This window comes from Panthera uncia (assembly GCF_023721935.1).
Source record: "Panthera uncia isolate 11264 chromosome A3 unlocalized genomic scaffold, Puncia_PCG_1.0 HiC_scaffold_12, whole genome shotgun sequence".
NCBI lineage: Eukaryota > Metazoa > Chordata > Mammalia > Carnivora > Felidae > Panthera > Panthera uncia.
Window position 1 is genome coordinate 19,837,189 of NW_026057579.1, and position 22,070 is coordinate 19,859,258.

Consider the following 22,070-nt stretch of genomic DNA (forward strand, 5'->3'; position numbering starts at 1 on the left):
CATAAGTGGGGGAGGGGCAGAGAGAGAAGGAAACGCAGAATCCGAAGCAGGCTCCAGGCTCTGAGCTGTCAGCACGGAGCCTGACACGGGGCTCGAACCCATGAACCATGAGATCATGACCTGAGCTGAAGTCGGATGATTAATGACTGAGCCACCCAGGCACCTCTCTGATAGTATTTCTGATACTTCAGAGGGACCCATCAAATATCTTTAGGAAAAAAGAAAATAGTCAGGGTCTATTTGCTAAGGCCTCTAATTCAGAGGCATCTAGCATGGATAGTCTGTATCCTTTTGATCTTGTTTCAGTATTTTCCATTGAAATGGAAAATTCTCAATGATGTAATATATCTGAAAAGTAGTACTTTCTGAACACGTACTCAGTGGGTAGTACCAGTTATCCAACAATCTGAAACTACTTGAGTAAACTATATAAAACTGGCTTTAATGAGCCTCAAGTTCTGAAATTTATTTTAAATATTTTTCTGAAAACAATCTTAAGCTGAAAAACTCATTTCTCTACTAGTTTGCTGGGTTTTAAAAATCAAATAGTAAGTAACTGCTGATCTTTTTATCAGAATTTGTTAATATTGTATCTATGTGTTTATAAGAAAGCAAACATTTTTGTTTCTAATCAGATACTGAATATGTTCTCTAAATATGAGTGCTTTTAAGCTGTTGAGCAGTCCACATTGGAGTAGTACCAATAGGTCAGGATATACTTGGGAAGTATTCTTTAGGCCATTAGTTGATTTATAAAACGAAAGAATTATCTCTATTTAAAATGCTTGCCACACTCATTCATTCTCCAGTACATATGTATTATTTGCCAGGTATTTGGGAAACCAATTTGAATAAGGTGTGGGCCCTATCCATAGCTAGAAGGATAGAAAAAGAAGCAATTAGCAAATGAGTTTAATAAGTAACAAGTGTTTATATGTGTCATGTTATGGCAGCATTAGAGAAGGGAATAGTTAACTTTACCTGGGTTACTACGGCTTGTGTAAGCTATAGGATGATGTTTTTAATGTCTATTTTGAGACAGAGAGAGAGAGAGCATGAGCAGGAGAGGGTCAGAGAGAGAGAGAGGAAGAGAGAGAATCCCAAGCAGGCTCTGCAGCTGTAAGTGCAGATTCCAACCAGGGGCTCAGAGTCACAAACCATGAGATCATGACTTAAGCTGAAACCAAGAGTCGGATGCTTAACCTGCTGAGCCACCCAGGCACCCCTAGAATAATATTTTAATATACTTCCTTCCATTGGGGGTATAACCTCTGAGGAATACAGGATATATTATGAAAAAAAAACATATATAAAGGCAAGAAAGTAGCAGCATGTGTACAGTGTTTTCAGGAAGCCATATGATGAAGTAAAGTTTGGGTGGAAAAGGGGATTTGTGGAAAGAAAGTACGGGAAAGAAGTAGGGATCAGACTTAATATTTAGTGCTAGTCTCCATTATTTATAAGGTATTGGTGTGCATAAAGTAATTTTTTTTTTATTTTTTTTTAACGTTTTTATTTATTTTTGAGACAGGCAGAGACAGAGCATGAACAGGGAGGGTCAGAGAGAGGGAGACACAGAATCTGAAACAGGCTCCAGGCTCTGAGCTGTCAGCACAGAGCCCGACGCAGGGCTCGAGCTCACGGACCGCGAGATCATGACCTGAGCTGAAGTCGGCCGCCTAACCGACTGAGCCACCCAGGTGCCCCTAAAGTAATGTTTTTTAATGTTACTTTTGAGAGAGAGTACAAGCAGGGAGGGGCAGAGAGAGGGGGACAGAGGATCAGAAGAGGGTTCTGTGCTGACAACAGAGAGCCTGATGCAGTGTTCCAACCTGCGAAACAAGATCATGACCTGAGCCGAAGCCCGACGCTGAACTGATTGAGCAACCAGCGCGCCCCATAAAGTAATTTACTAGGAGGATTAAGAAATGTGGTATTCTGGATCAGAGAATAGCAACCCTGCTGACTCTTTCAAATGTTTGTAGCCACATACCAAGAGGAAAGAAATTTTTGTTTATAGTCCATTTGCTGTTGGTCTCATCCTTTTGTCCATGTAAGATCTGAGTTAATATACTAGCTTTTAAAAAATTTTTTTTATTTCTCTTTTTAATAAAGTTTGTTTTTGAACGAGAGAAAGAGAGTGCGTGCACGTGCATGAACATGCATGTGAGCAAGAGAGAGGGGCAGAGAGCGAGAGGGGAAAGAGAATCCCAAGCTCCTTGCTGACAGTGCCAGAGCCCAGTTGTGGGTCAATCCCACGAACCGTGAGACTTGATCTGAAGTCAAGAGTTGGACACTTAACCAACTGAGCCACCCAGGTGCCACTTAGTTTTTCTGTTTTATTATTTTTTTCTTTCAAGTTTTTATTTAAATTGCAGTTAGTTAAATATACTAGCTTTGATTTGTTTTTTCTACTTACTAGTGTTTATTGTGATGTCTCTTCCTATTGGATGGGGTCTTCCAAATGTGGGGCAATAGGCATTGAAAGAATTCACCTGAGGCAGAACCTAGGCGATAGGAGTTTATTGAACACACTGCAAGGGAGCAGCAGGCAGGACCCTAGAGGAGAGGCTGTCTGACTTGAGGCAGTGGTTGGGGGCTGTTTTTAAAGGGGGGAAGGTGAGGAGGTATGGGGATGTATGGAATTTTCCTTTTTTTGGTAACTGTGCCTGGTTGTAAGTACCCCTTGGTCAGTTACTGCCTGTGGATGTTTGGAGATGGGTTGCCTGATGTCTGTATTCAGCCAAGGGGTTGCCTTGCTCTGCATTCATTGCTCAAGTCCGTTTCCTAAAAGCGCCCTTTACATTTACGTTAGTTCAATTCATTTCTGTTCACTGGTATATAGGTTAAAAGAATTTATTTCCATTTTACTGTTGAAAATCATTTGTTTTGAGTAGATTTCCTTAATTCAGGATGAGATTAATTGGTGACATTAGTTGGTTTTATTTGAAGTTAAAAGTATAACTGGTAGTACAGAAGTGTGAGGGATTATTTTTCTCTAAATGCCACTTTGTAAGATTAGGATTATAAACATGTCTCAGGCCTTGTGGGACCTTTGGGCCAACACGCTGGTGTCCCAGCACTAATCAGTACGGATCTATGAAACCCGGAAAACGCTGGAATGGAGAGAAGGCAAAAAACATAACAGAGGTTTGCTTTCCCACTGCTTGGTGTTGGTTTCAGAACTCAAGAAATATGTGTCTTTCACATGAATTTGTGCACTGAAAAATCGTATGTGCAAGCACACATACTATCTACCAAGAAATAAATGTAATTCATTTTTTTAAAAAGATTATAAGCAGGGGCTTGATGAAGTTAAAACGCAGCCTTAATGTTTATTTTTCAAACAGTGTCTTATTCTTAATATGTTCATCTTGTAGGATATAGCCCTAGGAAATCTTGGTTCCTTATTTTGTGACTGTGGCCACTATTCCCAAGCCCTTCCTGTACACCCCCTACCCTGCATCCTCCCCTCCTCAGCTAGCTGGTTTATTCTCAAACTTTTCATCACAAACGACCATTCTCTCCCCCCTCCTCTATCCTTTGTGCACTGATACTTACGTAAAATATATAAAAAATGGCCCAGCAGTGTCAGATTTCTATGAAAGTGTCTAAATGCGTATTCTCACTGTTGTTATTTCTCTTGTAGCAGACCTGTATTTGAACAGCAATGGTTTAGCTGGACCACATTTAAACAGCAGTGGTTTAAATGATTTGTCAACCTTAGAAACTGTTGGGGATGCTGTATTTCTTTAACAAGCCCTTGTTTTGAAATGAGAGTGGAAAATAACTGCACCTCCATAAGTAAATAATTAACTATAATGATCCTTCACTACCACTGCAGAGGCATTATGACATCTCTAGCCACTGCGCAAAAACTTCTGCCCCTTGTGTCAGTATAGATTAGTTTTACCTGTTTTAAAATTTTTGATTATATATATCTAAAAAAGTGCAGATATCGTAAGTATACAGCTTGTTGAATTTTCACAAATGGGACAGCACCATGAACCAGTATTCAGATCAAAGAACAAAATAGCGTCAGCACCCCAGTGGCCCTCTCTGTGCTCTTGTAAGATTTCATCCAAATTCTTGTGTATCTTATTCATACTCCTTTAAAAAATTTTTTTTATTTTTAAATATTTTCATTAAAATTTTTTTCTCTTTCATGTTTATTTATTTTGGGGGAGAGCAGGGACAGAGAGAGAGAGGGAGAGAGAGAATCCCAAGCAGGCTCCTTGCTATCAGCACAGAGCCCAACATGGAGCTCGATCTCATGAACTGTGAAATCATGACCTGAGCCGATATCCAGTCAGACGCTTAACCGACTTAGCCACCCAGGTGCCCCTATTCATCAGATTCTTAAAACTGAAGAGTATTCTATTTTATAAATATTTCCCAGTACCTCAATTTATTTATCGATTCTACCATTGATGAACATCAGGTTATTTCTAGTTTTTGCCTATTTTATTAACTTTATTGTGAATGCTTTTGTGTATGTCTCCCCCCCCCCCCCCCCCCATTTCTTTTGGTATATACTTGGGAGCAGAATTAAGTGTAGTGTGTATTACCAGACAGTTTTCCAAAGTGCTTGTACCAATTTATAGCCATACCAGTAATGTAAGAGAGTTCAACTAATATTTCACATGCTCACCAACGGTCAGTCTTTTACATTTTAGACTTTGGTTACTGTGTAATAGTGTCCCTTATGGTTTTAAATTGTATTTTCATCATGGCCAACAGAATTGGACTCCTTTTCATTAGTAATCATTTGGATGGCCTCCTTTGTGCAATGCCTTTTCCAGTGTTTTCAATTTTTCATGGGTCATCTTTTCCTTAGTTCTTCATATATTACCTAATTGAAGGTATATCTTGTAAGTAACTTCTCCTTTGTGGCCTTTTTTATTTTCTGAAAACTTTATTTTGATGAATACAGTTTCTTAATTTTAATATCATCCAGCACATCCCTAAGAAGATTGACTCTCCCACTGACACGAAAATAGTTTTTTCTGGTCCATAAAACACGTCTTAACAGATGTAAAGGAATGGGAATGATATAATGTCTGCTCTCAGACCGCAGTGAAATTAAACTAAGTGTCAGTAATAGAGGGACACCTGGCTGGCCCAGTTGGAGGAGCATGCAACTCTTGATTCTCAGGGTTATGAGTTTGAGCCCCAGTGGGATATAGAGATTACTTAAATAAATACAAAAACTTTTAAGAAAAAAGAAAAAGAAACAACACACTTTTGAATAACACATGGGTCAAAGAAGAAAATAAATTTTTTAATATTTTGAACTGAATGAGAATGAAAACACAATGTACCAAAAGTCATGGTATGCAGTGAAGAAAGCAGGGGTTAGAGGGAAATTTAGTTTAGAAAAGAAGAAAGATCTCAAATTAGTAATCTGTGCCTCTAAGAGTTCAGAAAAAGAAGAGGAAATAAAATCTAAATTAAATCTAAACAGAAGAAAAGAAATACTAAGAATTAGAGCAGAAATCAATGAAATTGAAAGCAGAATATTAGTAGAAAAGAATCAATGAAACCAAGAGCTGATTCTTTGAAAAGATCAATGAAGCTAAGAAAGCTAATTATGAATATCAGACATGAGAGGCCATCATTAAAGATCCCATGGACTTAAAAGGATAATAAAGGGATACTATGAACAGTTTTTCTTGTTTTTACTCTGAACAGTTTTGTGCCCACAGATTTAATAACCTAGATGAGATCGATCAGTTCCTTGAAAGACACAATCTGTCAAAACTCCCACAAGAAGAAATAGACTGTCTGAACAGGCCTGTGCCTGTTAAAGAAATTGAGTCAGTAATTAGTTACCTTCCAGAACAAAAAAAACCAGGCTCACTTTGATTCCCTAATGAATTCTACCAAACATTTAAGGAAGAAATTATACCAATTCTGTATGATCTCTTGCAGAGGATAGAGGCAGGGGGAATACTTCCTAACTCATTCTGTGAGTCCAGCATTACACTAATACCAAAACTAGACATGAGAAGAAAACTACAGACCAATGTCTCTAATGAACATGGATGCAAAAATCGTCAACAGAATATTTAGCAAATTGAATCCAATGATTTATAAAAGGAATTATACATCACCACCAGATAGGATTTATTCTAAGTGTACAAGGCTGGTTTAACATTCAGAAATCAGTTAATGTAGGGCCATCTGGGTGAGTTACAGCCAAAGTAGTTACCAGGAAACAAATCAGGGCATTGAATACCTCTTATCAATAAATAAAAATAATATACATACAACCAAGAAAGCTAGAAAAAAGAAGAACAAAGTAAAGCAATAAAAAGCTGAGCAAAAGAATTAAAATGGAAATTACTGAATTTGAGAGGGGGACAATGATAGAAACAGTTTCAAAATAAATGAATAAAAGAGACCAGCTTCACTGACCTTTAAAAAGAGAAAAGATATACATATACAAATTCAGATTGAAGTAAATACCAAAACAAAAGTTTTAAACCACAAGACTTTTTCACAAGCTTTAAGAACTCAGATGAAGTGAGATGATTTTGTAGGAAAACGGGATGCATAAAAATTGAACCCAGTAGAGATAGAAAATCTAAACAATAAAGTTTCATGCAAAAAGGGATATAGAAGAGCTCCCCTTCAAAAGAACACATACTTAAACAGAAATTCATTGTTCACAGACTATATTTAAAGATCAAACAATCCCAATGTTTTTAAAACTATTCCAGTGCAGGAAAAAAGGTCATCCAGATTCTTTTTCGAAGTAAAATTTTAAAACTTTCCACAAAGTACAAAGCTGTCTTGTGAACATTGAGGGAAGATCTTAAAGGTTAACATACAGAATCCAGCCATATGTTAAAAAAATTATATATCCTGGGGCGCCAGCGTGGCTCAGTCAGTTAAGCGTTGACTCTTGGTTTTGGCTCGGGTTGTGGTCTCATGATCTGTGGGTTCAAATCCTGCACACACACGCTGGCTGTGTGCGCATGCTGTCTCTCTCAAAGTAAATAAGTAAACTTAAAAAAAATTATATATCCTTAAAAAATGGGGTTTTAGGTTGTAAGTATGATTCATTACTGGGAAATCCATTATACTTTATCATATTAATACAACTAATATGGAAAATCTTATCTCTGTACTTGCTGAAAAGGCCTTTGTGTAAATTCAGTACTCAATAAAATTGAGAATTGGTGGATACTATTTTAACATAATAACTTAGTAAAAAAAACCCAGCATCTTAATGGGGAAACACCAGTGGCTTGCCCTTAGGTTAGAACAAGTCAAGAACAAGGTGCCCAGTGTCTCAGTTCTTATATTCCAACACAAGTAAGCAAGAGAAAGCCGTTGGAACAGTGAGCAACAAAAAAAGGGGAAAGCTGCTTCTGTGTGTAGATGACACATGCAATTATGAATCTGACAAAAGAATCCGTGGAGATAAAGTCTGATAGAGAAGGGAATTTAGAGCTGTATTTTCCAAAACGACGAAAATGGATTCATTTTTCACACCATACTCCATGATAAATTTCAAACAAACGAGAGATACAATGTAAAACATGAAACTGAGTACTAAAAGGAGAAAACATGGGTGAGCTCCTTTTAAAACCTGAGAATAATAAAACTTTTTAAAGTGTTGTTTCTGGAAGCATATATTTTTATCCGTTGACTTAGCAAACCCACCTCTAAGAATCAATCCTCAGACACTGTCGACAATACAAAATAGCATAGCTTAAGACTAATGCTTCTCAATCACATAGATTTTATTATGACACAGATTCCTGGGCCCCACCTTCCAAGTTTCTGATTCAGTAGATCTAGACTGGGATCTAGTAATTTGCATTCCCAACAGATTTTTTGGTACTGATGGTGTTTTTCTTGGTACAATACCTTAAAGAACCACTGATTAAGACATTGTAGTAATAAGAGCAAAAGACAAGAAAGAATGGACATACTCACCAAAGTCTGGTTGAAGAAATTATGGTACATCTGTACAGTGGAATTCGGTGTAGCTATTAAAAAAGGAATGTGGAAGATCTCTGTATTCTCTTCTAGAATGTTCCACAGGATATATTAGTTAAGTTAAAAAAAAAAATCAAGATTTTGAACAGCTTACAGTGCAGATTTTTTTTTGCTTAAAAAAAAAGTAAAAGTATTAAAATATATACACTATGTTTTCACCAAAACAAAAATACAAGCAAACAAAAATGGAAGGATAGTTAATACAATTTCCTAAAAGGGAAGAGAAGTAATAAAGTAGTGTAGATAGGGGAGGGAGCTAGGCTTATATGGAAGTAACTTGTTTTATTGCTTTACATAATTAAACCAAGTTTTTAAAGTGTACTTTCTAGAAATATGAAACAAAGCAAACTGAAGTATATGTCAAATTTTTGGCATAATGACATACATAAGTTGTTTGGGATCTATCTTAGGTGTAGGAGTCCAGACACAAAGACATCTTAAACTATATTTGAGTAGTCTTGTTTTCAGTAATTATATTGGTACAGTTTCTTTGCAACTAGATGTATATTAGGAAAACAATAATTACAGTAATGTTATTAGGAACCAGGGTTATCAGGGAAGAAGGGAAGTGATAGAAGTATAAAATCAGAAAAGTTAAGTGACAGTCCTGTAACATAAAATTAAAATTTGTTATCTGTGCATGAATTTTTCTCCTTCTAAAAAAAAGACTTTCGGGGCGTTTGGGTGGCTCAGTCGGTTAAGCGCCAACTTCAGCTCAGGTCACGATCTTGAGGTTCGTGAGTCTGAGCCCCACGTCAGGCTCTGTGCTGACAGCTCAGAGCCTGGAGCCTGCTTCAGATTCTGTCTCCCTCTCTCTCTGCCCCTCCCCCACTTATACTCTGTCTCTCTCTCTCTCAAAAATAAACAACCATTAAAAAATTAAAAATAAATAAAAATTAAAAAAAAAAAGGCCTTTCTTGTTCTAACCATTAAAGTCCTAGAACCAGTGGTAACCCTGTAGCAAGTGATTACCCCCTTCGGTGCAGCACATGGTCTTTTAATACCATTTCCTATTTGAAAGATACCAGTGGTCCTTGGAAAAGTGGCTGATCCAAGTTGGGGGAGAAAAAGATGCAAGGTTGCCTCGGACTCTTTCTTGTTAGATAGCAAGGAGAAGCAGTTGGTTACTGCTGAGGCCATGTCCTAAAGATGGTTTACAACTTACAGGCTCTCACACTAACTCAAAAGGGGACAATCTGAGTGCCAAATTTGCAATGATTGTTTTTGATTTAAACATCTCAAATATATAAACATCTATGGATTGACAATGACACTTTAAAATCAATTTACATACTGTTACTTTTCTGAGATTGCTATAACAAATTAGCACAAACTAGGTGCCTTGAAACAAACTTATTTTCTCACAGTTCTGGAGAACGGAAGTCTGAAATCAGGTATCAGCAGGGCCACACTCCCTACAGAGGCTCTAGGGGAGAACTCTGTTTTTTGTATTTTTTTTAGCTTCTACTGGTTGCTGACTTACTTGCCTTGTGGCCACATCACTCCAATCTCTGCCTGTCTTCACATCGCCTTCTTTTCTGTCTGTCCTCTGTGTCATTGGATTTAGGACACTGAGATAATCCAGGATGATCTCATCTCAAGATCCTTAACTTAATTCCATCTGCCAAGACTCTTTTTCCAAATAATGTGACATTCACAGATTCTGGGGATTAGGACATAGCTTTTTGGTGGCCACCATTCAGCTCACAACAAATACCCACTCATTCTGAAAACAATATTAGTTTGCAGGGCGCCTAGGTGGCTCAGTCTGTGAAGCGTCCCTTGGTTTCAGCTCATGTAATGGTCTCACAGTTTGTGGGTTCGAGCCCCACACTGGACTCTGTGCTGACACACTGGGATTCTCTCTCTCTGCCCCTCCCTGGCTTGTGCACACACACACTTTCTTCTCTCTCTCAAAATAAAAATAAAAATAAAAAAATGAAACTATACTCAGTTTGGATCTTAGCTATGCCCCTTACTGTCTGAGTCCTTTGGCAAACTCATTACATTTCCTGATATGTAAAATTTAGATAATCTCACAATATACAGAAGAATGTGTATATTTAAATTTTTGCATAAATATATGTCCTTAAAAATCTTTTCATATTTTTTCTTTTTGTAGAAAAAGGTCAGCAAGGATGCCAACCCAAATACACTACTTAGTTATCTCTGAGGGGAGAATTGGAGGAGTTTGGGTGGGAATAGAAAGCGGACTTGGACCCACCTTAAAGGGTAGTTCAGTGAAATCCTGTTCACATGAACCTAGCACACTATTAGATACACACAAGATACTTACTTTTGGTTCTTATTAATAAACTTGTGTGTGAAGACAGGTAGCCACTAAAACGCAATCTGAGAGGGAAGTTTCTCACCATGTGTTTAAATCTTGTTTGTTGTTTGTAGTTCTGAGCCTTAAACATATGAAAGTTAGGACAAAGTTTCATATACGTTATGAGACCAGTACTTGGCATAAGTCAAATCTGGGAGATACTCCTTACTTGGTGGGTCCTGAAGTTTTCGTGATTTATTTTGGCTGGCTTTGAGTTTGGCTGGCTTTGAGACGTGTTTATGGTTTCATTTGTTAGAAAGGGCTTTTGCCTTATGGGGGAACAGTCCACAAACAGTTTGCCGTGGTAATACGGATAGCTTTTATTGTTCCTTTTTCAGGCTGCAAAATGGAATTCTTATATTCTCTAAGGGAATTATTTTGTTTTCTGTTTATTTTTAGGCAGTATTTGAGGTAGGTAAGGAAATGCATATTTTCAGATTTCTGCAAACCATTGACGAGAAAGTGAGCATAGTCAAATATTAATAGTGTTTAACTTTATTTTCATTATGTCCCTTTAAAAACATCGGTTCAAATGAAAAAGATAGGCAATAACAAGTGTTGACAAGCATTAGAACCCTCGTACATTCCTGTGGAATTATAAAAATGGTATAGCCGTTTTGGAAAACATTTTGACAGTTCCTCAAAAGTTAACCATAGACTTGCTGTAAGACCCAGCAACTCCACTTTAATATATGAACCCAGGAGAATTGAAAACATCTGTCCAACATGAAATTGTGCTGATGAGTGTTCTTCACATCATCGTTCAGAATGGCCAAAGACATAAATGACCCAAGTGATCATCAGCTAATGAATAAACAAAATGCAGTGTGTGCATACAATGGCATATTATTTGGTGATAAAAGGGAAGTATTGATCCATGCTCTGACATGGATGAAACTTGAAAACGTGCTAAGTGGAAAAAACAGTCATGAAAGAGCACATATTGTTTGATTCCATTTGTATGGAATGTCTAGAATAGGCAAGTGCATAGGGACAGAAAGTAGATTACTGACCTCCTGGGATTAGAGGCATAGTTAGGGGAAACAGGGGTGACAGCTAACCAGTATGGGACTTTATCTCAGTAAAGCTGTTATTTTTTAAAATTGGTCCACATAAGTAGACTGAGGATGTGGTTTCTTTTTGCTGCTCAGTTATCTCAAGAACTACCCAATTTTATTCTTGTATGATAGATTACAGTGAGCTTTTTTAAGCATCACACTTTACTGTATGTCAGTTCTTTCCCATATATAAACCCTGTCATAAGGGTGGAATGCAAAGCCAATACCAAGTCTGACAAGTCAACCTTCTTAGTATTATCTGCTCTTGTCCTCTTGAAATGTTATCTATTGTGTATTCCTTTGTTAGGACATCTGAGAACCCATGGAAATGCTATTTTCCAAACCTGTGTATTCCAATGAGTCATGCATGCTTCTGCACTTTTATATCAGGTAGCTACCTACCAACATACTTTATATGGTATCTTAAAGCTCTTTAGCCATAGCTAAATGGGATGCCATTTTGCTATCCAGGCCTTTATAGTCCAGCTGCCATGGAAAGGAGAAGGTGTCAGTAAGCACGCACTCTGTCAACACTATTCCAGAGTCATCACCAGCGGCAGCAATTATTCTTTTATTATTAAAGGGTCTGAATCAGCAGTTTCGTTATCTCTCGCCGTGAGCTGCATGCACTGCTGAACTTTACGGAACCTAAAACTGTAATTGCTATTTATTAGAAGAGGACAGGCTCTTGAAGGGGAAACCCTCATTCACATAAGACTGATGTTTGGCTCAGCTCTGATGGGGTATAAAACAAGTAGTGATGAGTAGAGAGGGGTTATACCCTGTGCAAACGTCCATTGCTACCATTAGAGGTATCCTACAACCCTCTCACACTGACTGGTGGGCCTGAAACTATTGATTTAAGAGATGAAGGAATATAAGAATTAAAGCTGTTCTAGAGTTTTTGAGGTGGAATGGCCTTATCGCCTTCATTTTAAAATAGGGAAAACTGGACCCTTTCTGTCAGCCCAGGGCCCTTGCACTGTATCATGTTGTCATCAGATTTACCTTAAGACACACATACTGTACAACAGGCTCTAGAATCTTTTCTCAGTTTTATCTAATTTGATGACTCATGGTTTATATTCTTCCTGCTTCAATCAATCTATTGAAAAATAAAAAAATGAAAAGTAGTGAATATTAACACCCATCCCTTCCCCATCCTATCATCCTTCACTAGAGCTTTCTGAGGAAATAAACTGAAAAGGGAGGCTGTTGCAGTAGAACTCCAAAAAGAAGATCCTTCCCAAAAGTGTTTGGTCACAGTTCTTAATACAGGTAGCAGCATATGATTGGGGAAGGAATGGTGCTTGATACCAACTCTGATAACCACCTTTTTTATTGTCATTTCCCCCCAACTAGTATCGTCTAGACTGTCACAACCATCCTCTCCCCAGTCAGGCTGCCCATCACCTACCATTCCAGCAGGTAAAGTCATTTCTCCATCACAGAAGCACAGCAAGAAGGCACTAAAACAGGTAATCATGCTAGTCTGTGTTTAACAGAAGTATTATGTTCTTGATTAAAAATGCATGATTCTGGAAGTCATTGACAATTTCTTGAAAGGACATTAGGTCCTTTTAAGGAAAAATTTCATGTAGTTTCCCAATCTGGATTTAGTAATATATGTACCTCTGTGTTGTAGGTTTATGGTAGATAGTCTTTTTATCACGTTTAAAAAGCTTTTCATTTGTGGGGCACTGGCAGGCTCAGTGGTTGAGTGTCTGACTCTTGATTTTGGCTCAGGTCATAATCTCACAGTTTGTGAGATTGACTCCCTCATTGGGCTCTGTGCTGACGGTGCAGAGCCTACTTGGGATTCTCTCCCTCTCCTTCTCTCTTCCTGCCCCTCCCTGGATCTCTCTCAAATAAATAAATAAACATTTAAATTAAAAAAAAAAAGCTCTTCATATGTTCCTAACTTCCTGAGAAGCTTTTGTTTGTGTGCATGTTTGTTTGTTTTAATGTTAATTTTTGAGAGAGACAGTGTGAGTGGGGAAGAGACAGAGAGAGAAGGAGACACAGAATCCGAAGCAGGCTCTAGGCTCTGAGCTGTCAGCACAGAGCCCAACGAAGGTGAGATCATGACCTGAGACACTCAACTGATTGAGTCACCCAGGAGTCCCTGTTTGTTTTAAATTATGAATAGGTGTTGAACTTTTTAGGTTCGTTTTCTTCATCATTTATTAAGATGATCAGGTAGCTTTTCTCTTTAAATCTATTAAAACACAGAATTCCATGGCTAGATTTTCTAATGTTAACATATACTTAGCTTTCTGGAGTAAACTCTACATGTTGTTACCTATTTTTGAATACGTTATAGAATTTTCTTCTTTAAGATTTTTGTTGTTTTCTTGTACAGTTTTGGACTCAGGATGGTTCTAATATAATAAAATAAGTTGGGTAGCTCTCTATATTTTTCTAGATTTTTGGAAAACAATTGTAGAAATTATCTTTTTCTTGAAAATTTTTTAAATCTCACTTTTTAAAATTGTGCTAGCATTTCAGTTTCATCTATTTTTAGTGGTCTCATTTGATTCCTGCTTTTTGAACTAATTTTAGAAAAAGGGTTTTTTTGGAAATTTCTCTTAAAACATGGTCCATTTGATATTATTGATATTTTTGATATTATTTTTATTTTTCATTATTTTTTAAGTTTGCTTAATTTGAGAGCAAGAAAGAGCATGTGGGTGCCTGCGTTTGAGCAGGGGAAGGGGCTGAGAGAGAGAATCCCTGTGAGATCATGACCTGAGCCAAAATCGAAAGTCAGAGGCTCAAGCAGTCCACTGAGCTAGCCAGGGTCCCCTCACTTGATTTTTAAAAATACATATTTATCTGTGGGGCAGTTGGCTGGCTCAGTCAGTAGAGCATGCGACTCTTGATCTTGGGATTGTAAATTTGAGCCCCATGTTGGGTATAGATAAAATCTTTAAAGAAAATTGTTTAAAGTTGTGTGTAGCGTTCTTTTATGTGTCCTTTTTGTTCCTCAGTGTTGTTCGTTTATCATGTATCTTTTTTCCCAGTGCTACTTAGCCATCCCATCTATTTTGTTGGGCTGTTCAAAGACCTAGCTTTCAATTTTTTAAATGCAAAATGATCTATAAATACAAACTCACTAGTAATTAATGGAACCTTAACAGACTACTTTTATCTTCAGTTGGTATACACAAGAACTTAATTTGTAATATCAGGCGTTGGCAGGTATGTAGAAAAATGTCTAATGGCAGTTTGACGGAATATAAATTACTGTAGAAAGAAATTTTGTGATGTCTGTTAAAATTTTATTTTATTTTTAAAGTTTATTTCTTTATTTTGAGAAAGAGAAACATAGAGCATGAGCAGGGGAGTGTCAGAGAGAGAAGGAGAGAGAGAATCCCAAGCAGGCTCCTCACTGACAGTGCAGCCATGAGATCATGACCTGAGCCACAGTAGAGTTGGATGCTTAACTGACTGAGCCATCCAGGCGCCCCTGTCTATTAAAATTTTAAGAGCACATATCCCATGACTAAGCATTTGAACGTTTTGGAACTTAGGTTAGAAAAATACAAATAAATACACATATCAATTACACACACACACACACACACACACACACACACACACAAATATTTGTGTTAAAGTTTGTAATAGCAAAAACTTGCAAGTAGCCTAATATGTATCAGTTAGGGAATCCCTTATGTAAATGATGGCATATCTATATGCTGGACAATTATGCAAGATTAAATGTTGGTAATATGGTTGTTTTATATATATAGACATGGAAGCATCACCACACTATAATGTTGAATCACTGAAGTTATATTACAACATGTAGAGCATGATGCCATTGATAAAAAATAAATACATATCTGCAAAACAATATTATATTTTTAGTAGAAATACACTCATAATGTCAATGTAAAAAAAAAGCTCAATATGGAAAAATAAATTGATGTTTGTAGTTATCTCTGAAGATTAGGGACAAGACTGAGTGATGGTCAAGGGAGTTTAGCTTTATGTGTGATAAATGGTAAAGATCGTAATCATGTATTATTCTATATAATTGAAATTTTAAAAATTATGTAGATCTTAAAGTATTTAAAGCAAAAGTGCTTTTTTATTAAGAGTTTCAGAAATTCAATAACATTAATTGCTGTCTGCCTGGATAATAAATACAATATTTTATTTTGTATAAAAATACAAAATAGCACTTGTAGTTTTATAAATACTTTGGAGGATTTTAAGAAGTATAAGATGCTTTTTTCCACAGGAAAAGGCAAGTATTTTCCTAAACCTTGTTAGATAATCCACAACATGTTTAATACTCCTGTATTATTACACTCCTGTAATCCCAAGAGTCAAATGTATTGGAAGAATTCCAGTATGGGAAATTATGTAAATAAGGTTGGTGGGGTGTAAAGTAAGGCCTTGCCTTCAGTGTATGTTTGGTATGGTATTAGATGAGGAAAAAATTAGTTCAACATAAGTTATCCTTTATGACAATGAAGGGTTGTTTTTGCTGTTTGGTTTTTAATTTTTTTTTATGTTTATTTATTTTTGAGAGAGAGAGACAGAGACAGACAGAGCACGAGTGGGGACAAAGGCAGAGAGAGAGGGAAACATAAAATCTGAAGCAGGCTCCAGGCTGTGAGCTGTTGGCACACAGCCTGACTCGGGGCTCAAACCGTGAGATCATGACCTGAGCCAAAGTCGGACACTTAACCGACTGAGCTACTCAGGCACCCCCCGTTTTTTAATTTTAAAATAGAATTAGGAACACTGTAAACTACTGAGGGAGAAAAAGAACTGAGTACGCTTCCTAAATAGAGAGGCTATAAGTTACTCTGTTTCCATCATGTGTCTGAATTTATATGATGACAGTAGGAATAGATGAGATCAAATGGTTCTATTAAATTTTGCACTAACCTAGAATGATCTAGATATTGTGAATGACCAGAACAGACTCTAGTGGCTGCCACCCAGGAAGTGTATAAACATTTTCTGTTCTGATTGCAGAGAATGAGAGATAAGCTAATCAGAAAATGCCAACTTTTTTTTTTAAGTTTATTTATTTGTTTTGAGAGAGACAGAAACAGCATGAGTGGGGGGAGGGGCAGAGAGAGAGAGGGACACAGAGAATCCAAAGCAGGCTCTGGGCTGCCAGCCTGGATGGAGCTCATGTGGGGCTTGAACCCACAAAACCATGAGATCATGAACTGAGCCAATGTTTTTTATACATTATGCGCCTGCTTGCCTGCTGTAATGTAGGTGAATGTGAGCCAGATACCTGACTCACTCAGTTACTGTTTTCCCTTGACAGCCTAGTCATGATCAGTTGTTGTATAGCAGGGATGAGTGTAAATGTGGAACCGGAAGGAGAAAACTATATTGTGCGGAGGGAATGGGAACCAACTGGCCAGTTATTCCACACTTTTCTGCATGATGCTCTGAAGGTTGAAGCTTAAACTGGCAGTTTAGTAAGGTCATAGATTTCCAGCCTTTTCTTGAAATGTATCTCTACTTTCTTAGTTTCTCTTTTTTAACCTTGAGTTAAAAAGTTGCCTTCATATATTTTCATGACTAAAATCTGACAAGTTAACTGTCTTTTTATTCATTATTTAACTAGTTGAGTGTAGTGTATTCTAGAAACAAGCTAGAAACGTTATAGAAATAAAAATAATTCTGAAATAGCCAGGAGGAACCACACTATTCTTAGAACCAGTATTTTCTAGGGTCGCCTGGGTGGCTCAGTGGGTTAAGCCTCTGACTTCGCCTCAGGTTGTGATCTCACAGTTTGTGGGTTCAAGCCCCGTGTCCGGCTCTGTGCTGACAGCTCGGAGCCTGGAGCCTGCTTCGGATTCTGTGTCTCCGTCTCTCTGTCCCTACTTTGCTCACACTCTGTCTTTCTCTCTCTCAAAAATAAACCAACATTAAAAAAAATTAAAAAAACAAAACTTTTCTAACCTTTATTCCCTTCTATATATTGCATTGCTGTAAATTGCAGAGGATTTGGTCATTGGGCCAAATCTTACTGCTCTTACAGTCGATCAGAATAAGTAGTTATTTACAACCTTTTGTCCAAATGTATCACCTCCGAAATATACATAAGCTAAATATTTACGTTTGTACGTAGAATTAATGCAAGTGGGAATCTTTTTGGTGGAGGGTTTAGAATTTGTTTCCAGAAATGATTGAAAACCTCTAATTTGCTGCTGCAAATATGGAAAGTCCATGGCTTACTGGTGATTTTTAGGTTCTAAAAATGTTCATGACTAATTCTCACATTTATCTAAAGGAGTAATACTGCCAAAAAAATACTCAGACTCTTAAAGTATCATTCAGGCCTTGTGTTCAACTGGTTTAATTTAGGTTTTGTTTACTTTGATAGCTTTCAAAGAAATTGAATGATCAGCATGCTCCTCACCACTTAAAAAGCAGTCGTTTACTTTTTGCGATTACTAAAAACTGATTTGTTTTTGTTGCTCATAGCCAGTTTTCTTTTTATAGGCTCTAAAACAGCAACAGCAGAAGAAGCAGCAGCAACAGCAATGCAGGCCAAGCATGTCCATCTCCTGCAACCAGCCTCTCTCCCTGAAGACTGTCAAAGCAGCCAGTGACTCTGTATCTGCCAGGCCTGGTAGGCAGATTTGGGCATCTTTTCAGTGGAAGTTCTTTTTCCCGTATTTTTGTGTTGTTTTTCCACGTTTGGATACCATATCATTTATTTTTAAATTGCTGTATTTATGTACGTAGTCTGTTACTGCCAAATCACCAATATAAATCCTTTCAGGGTAAATGGGAAAATTTATACAAAATCATTGTGCAGTTACGAAAAAATACATCAATGAGATTTGCATGTTAGAATGAGATCAGTGACTGACTTCCAAGATGTCTAACCTAATAATATTAGGAAGCTTCTAATCTGTGATCTTAAAAAGCTGATATTGCCAAGACACTCAGACCAAACTTCACCCATTTTCTCCTTTAATGATAAAATGTCTTCCTAAGAATATAGGCTACCTTTGAATTTCCATTGGATATAAAAAACAGGTCTTTGGATTTTTGTTGTTGTTTGGTTTTGTTTTTCCTCTAAACTGGGTTAGATACAGACTTTGTATTTTATTACACAATTCATTTTGATGCTAGCTGATTATATGGGCCTGCCAAATTTAAACTGTGTCTTGCAGAGCTTTGTATTTTAGTTAGGAAGGAAATTTACCACCAGAAGCAAATAATGTGCTTCCTTCCAGAAGGGAGTTTATTTTATTTTTTAACTCTGAATTTGCAGACTCAAAACGCATGTGCAAGGTCACACTGCCTCATGTTTGAGGCAGTTTTAGTTAGTGTTGAATGATTTAATTGTTTGATTTCTGTCTGTAACCTCAGTGTCACCAGTCTTTGATATATTTTTTTCTCTTAGCAATGTGGGAAGGAAAGCCATCTGATGGCCAGTCAAGCAGCCCTCAGAACTCAAATTCTAGCTTTTCTTGTTCAGTTCAAGTGGAAAATCCCTTGCTAGGCTTGGGGAAGAAGTCATTCCAGAGGTCTGACAGGCTCCACACAAGTAAGTTGATTTACAAAGACGGTTCTGCATCTTAATTTGTCAACTGTGTGTTTGAAATTCAGCAGCTGTTTTGTGGTTTAGTTCTTTTTCTGACAATAGGTTGCTTTGTCCAGCATTATTAGTGTCTTATTTCTGTGTACAGAAAGACAGAAGGACTTATAATTAAACACAGAAAACTGACCCTTTTTTCCTGCTCCCTTTGAAATCCCACTAAGATGAGAATAAGGAAATGCAAAAGATTAAATCCATAAGGGTAACGAAAACAAGGAGACAACAGATGGGCAGGCAGTGTCAACAAATTTTGAAAGATGAAAACTGGATGGAGTTTTTCACAGAGCTGAGCAACAGATGCCAATAATAAGCAAGCCAGTTAAGTCTGCAGAACACCAGACAGATTCCAGAATAGGAGATAACCATGTGTCATAATCGAGAAGGGTGAATGAAGCCTAGGGTTGAAAAGAAGACCTTTTGTGAAAGTTAGTAAGAAGCAGATTGATGCTTCACCCAAGCAGGAGACAGGAGATTTGTTTTGAGGTGAAATAAACCATACAGACTTCAAATTCAAAGATACCACTCATGGCTAAGGGCAGATAACGAGGCAGTGTACTGAAATCAGGGGAATAAAGAAAAATACAAATACCAATAGTGATCCTTCTGCTTGGCTTCCAGAATGCTAGTAGGAAAGCATATTTCTGCCACCACTATTTCCTTCCTTCCAGCCCCACCTGTGTTTCAGCAGGAGATGGATGGGTTGATACCTAAAGAAATTGAATAGCCTTAGAAGAAAATCTGCAGCCAAATTTATAGATTGCAGTCTAAAAAGAAACCATCTTGTTCACACTTCTGTGGAGCTCATCAGTCTGTAAGACCTACCTACCTATGTACCCAAAATTTCCAGTTGACCTTTTTTTAAAATTAAAAAAAAAAAAGTTTTAATGTTTGTGTGTGTGTGTGTGTGTGTGTGTGTGAGAGAGAGAGAGACAGAGAGAGAGAGACAGAGAGAGAGCGAGAGAACACAAGCAGGGGAGGGACAGAGGGAGAGGGAGACACAGAATCTGAAGCAGGCTCCAGGCTCCGAGCTGTCAGCACAGAGCCTGATGCAGGGCTTGAACTCAGGAACCGTGAAATCATGACCTGAGCCAAAGTAAGATCCTCAACCAATTGAGCCACCCACGTGCCCCAGGCCTTTAAAAAAAAAAAAAAAAAAAAAAGTTTGTTTACTTGTGAGAGAGAGACAGAGAGAGAATGTGTGCATCCAAGTTGGGGAGGAACAAAGAGAGAGAAAGACAGAATGGAAGCAGACTATGGGCTCCAAGCTATCATTGCAGAATCCAACCTGGGGCTCGAACTCATGAACCCATGAGATCATGGCTTGAGCCAAAGTCAGATATTTAACTAACTGATTGAGCCACCCAGGAGCCCCTCCAGTCAGGCTTTTTTTTTTTTTTTTTCCCCCAATTGTGATTGTTCACAATCACCTTTGAAGACCTCCATCATGAGACACAGAATCTGAAATACAGATACAGAAGAAACAGACAATTCAGGAAAATTTAAAACAAGCAACTTTAAAAACTATAATATCCACAGAAAGAAATAAAAGATGATATTGCATCCATGAAAGAATAGACTACTATTTTAAAAATCAGAAAATAAAGAGTTCTCAGTATTAAGTAATAATGTAGCTTAAATAAAAAATTATGATGGAAATACTGAAAGGTAAAGAAATTTATCAAACATAGGGCAAAAGAGAGATTCAAAAGGAGAGAGAAGGTAAGAAAATTGGAATACCAATCTAGAATGTCTAATGTCTAAAATAGTACGACCATCAGAGGAGCACTTGGGTGGTTCAGTCTGTTAAACGTTGGATTCTTGATTTCGTCTTAGGTCATGATCTCACAGTCATGAGATCAAACCCTACATCAGCTCTGCACTGGGTGTGGAGCCTGCTTAAGATTCTCTCTTTCCCTCTGCCCCTCTCCCTTCCTCTTTGTCTCTCTCTCAAAAAGAAAAAAATAAAACATTTTTAGGTTTGCCTGGGTGGCTCATTCAGTTAAACATCTAGGTCTTCAGCTGGGTCATGATCTTGTGGTTTGTGGGTTCAGAGCTTGGAGCCTACTTCAGATTCTGTGTGTGTGTTTGTCTCTCTCTCTTTCTTCTGCTCGCATGTTCATGCTCTGTCTCTCTCTCCTTCAAAAATAAACATTAAAAAAAATTTAATAAAATAGTAGGACCATCAGAAATAACAACAATTGAACGGCGAGTAAGATAAAAGAAAAATAATATAAGAAAATTCCAGAAACAAAAAAAAAAAAAGGAAAAAATTCCAGAAAATTTGAAGTCAGAGATTCCAGAGTAAAAGTACACAATTGGTGTCAAGAAACATGAATAAAAAGAAACCCATTCCAAGGCACATTCTTTTGAAATTTCAAAGCATCCAGGATAATGAGAAGATTCCAAAAAAGCTTCCAGAGAGAAAGAAAACACTTCGTGTACAAAGATGTAGGAATTGGGATGGTGAACATCTCAGAAGCAGAATAGAAGCTAAAAGATAGTGTGGCAATGGTGATAAAATTGGAAGAAGTCATTGTATACCCACTTCTATGTTCCAGACCCTTCCACACTATTAAGTGTGAGAACAGAATTAATAATATTTCAGACAGCTTCTTTGGGTTTTTGTTGTTGTTTGATTTTACAGATTATTTATCAAAATAAGTAAGAATTCCTGAATTCCAGAGGTACCTGGCTGGCTCAGTCGGTAGAGTACTCGACTCTTAATCTCGGGTTTGTGAGTTCAAGCCCCACATTGGGTGTAGAGATTATTTAAAAATAATAAAATCTTTAAAAAGAGAAAAGGGAGAAGAAAGAATTCTTGAAATCCAATACTTGCCTTCCTGGGATTGGTTTAAATTTTAATTATGGTGTTTTTGGAAAATTGTGCTACAATATGGATACCTAGAGACATTTCCAGTCCCATAGGAGCTGTGGCTCAGGTGTCCAGGCACCTGCAGAGAGCAGAACCAATCTAATTTGTTTTTGCTCCCCAAGAAGACGCTTAGAAGTGAGGTGTAAGGCAGGCAGGGGAAATAATTTGAAGATTACCAGGCACAGTATAAGCGATGAAATTAAGAGC

At 37.4% G+C, this 22,070-nt stretch overlaps 1 protein-coding gene across 1 annotated transcript in view; it reads left to right on the forward strand.

Annotated features, from left to right (window-relative positions):
* ASXL2 (ASXL transcriptional regulator 2) overlaps positions 1-22,070 on the forward strand; it is a 134,705-nt gene that overhangs the window by 84,513 nt on the left and 28,122 nt on the right. The window contains exons 5-7 of the mRNA XM_049651924.1: positions 12,760-12,875; positions 17,884-18,013; positions 18,797-18,940. Coding sequence (XP_049507881.1) covers positions 12,760-12,875; positions 17,884-18,013; positions 18,797-18,940 — 390 coding nt within the window. The remainder of the gene's footprint in view (positions 1-12,759; positions 12,876-17,883; positions 18,014-18,796; positions 18,941-22,070) is intronic.